Below are 1,334 nucleotides of genomic sequence, written 5' to 3' on the forward strand. Positions count from 1 at the left end.
GACTGGCAGGCTCAGGGACTCTGATCCCTCCACTCAGACTGGCAGGCTCAGGGACTCTGATCCCTCCGCTGAGACTGGAAGGCTCAGGGACTCTGATCCCTTCTCTGAGACTGGCAGGCTCAGGGACTCTGATCCCTTCACTGAGACTGGCAGGCTCAGGGACTCTGGTCCCTTCGTTGAGACTGGCAGGCTGTTTCTGCTGCTTGCTGACTGTGCAGTTTGTCCCTGCAGGGCCGCCTTCCAGTATGGCATTAAGATGTCCGAAGGCAGGAAGACTCGCCGCTTCAAAGAGACCAATGAGAAGGCAGAGCTGGACCGCCAGTGGAAGAAGATCAGCGCTGTGAGTTCACTGCGATCACTAAAACTCTCCCAGAATGCATCTCAGTCGGTATCACACGATGAACCCACTGGTACAGGACGGGGGCTTTAACCCTCACATTGTCCCCATGTCGTCCCCATGTCGTCCCCATGTCGTCCCCATGCTGCCCTGCTGTTAATTTACTTACTTTATTATAATACAGTAGGTTAGAGGGGACCTCTCTCTGTTGGGACCTGGTAGATCTAAAGGGATCGGTGGCCATACCCAGACTATGCTAATTCCGTCATGCTTTAATGTGTGTGTGTGTATGTGTGTGTGTGTGTGTGTGTGTGTGTGTGTGTGTGTTTCAGATCATAGAGAAGAGGAAGAAGATGGAGGCTGACGGGTGAGTGTTTCCTGGAGTTCTTTAGCCAATCAGAGGAGAGGAGTTCTTTAGCCAATCAGAGGAGAGGAGTTCTTTAGCTAATCAGCTGTGTTTGTGTTTCAGGGTGGACGTGAAGAGGCCGAAGTACTAAAGCTGCTACTGCCCAACAGGAAGTTCCCGTACCCGGGATTATTAGTCTAATCCTGACCTCGGTCGGCTTCTGTAGTTTTTAGATTCAGTAAGTCATTTTAAAGTTGAAGGTCACCTGACCTCTGATCTGTTCATCATTAAACATCAATGAAACCAAACGTTGACTCATTCTGCTTTGTTAAGAAGGCTAGCTGAAGTTCTATCACACCAGCTGATTGGTCCAAGCACAGTCTGGTCTGATTTCTGAGTCACCAACTTGTACAGGGCTAACCGTTAGACCACTATGCTATATAGGGCTAACCATTAGACCACTGTGCTGTACAGGGCTAACCATTGGACCACTATGCTGTACAGGGCTAACCATTGGACCACTATGCTATATAGGGCTAACCATTAGACCACTGTGCTGTACAGGGCCAACCGTTGGACCACTATGCTGTACAGGGCTAACCATTGGACCACTATGCTGTACAGGGCTAACCATTGGACCACTATGCTGTA

General features: G+C 49.9%; 1 protein-coding gene across 1 annotated transcript in view; it reads left to right on the plus strand.

The window, feature by feature from the left end:
* Window positions 1-991, plus strand: part of ik (IK cytokine) — a 6,395-nt gene extending 5,404 nt beyond the window's left edge. The window contains 3 exon segments of the mRNA XM_034890889.1: window positions 38-340; window positions 670-704; window positions 807-991. Coding sequence (XP_034746780.1) covers window positions 38-340; window positions 670-704; window positions 807-834 — 366 coding nt within the window. The 3' untranslated portion in view covers window positions 835-991.
* Window positions 992-1,334: the final 343 nt, after the last annotated feature.

Source organism: Etheostoma cragini, chromosome 13 (genome assembly GCF_013103735.1).
Source record: "Etheostoma cragini isolate CJK2018 chromosome 13, CSU_Ecrag_1.0, whole genome shotgun sequence".
Taxonomy (NCBI): Eukaryota; Metazoa; Chordata; class Actinopteri; order Perciformes; family Percidae; genus Etheostoma; species Etheostoma cragini.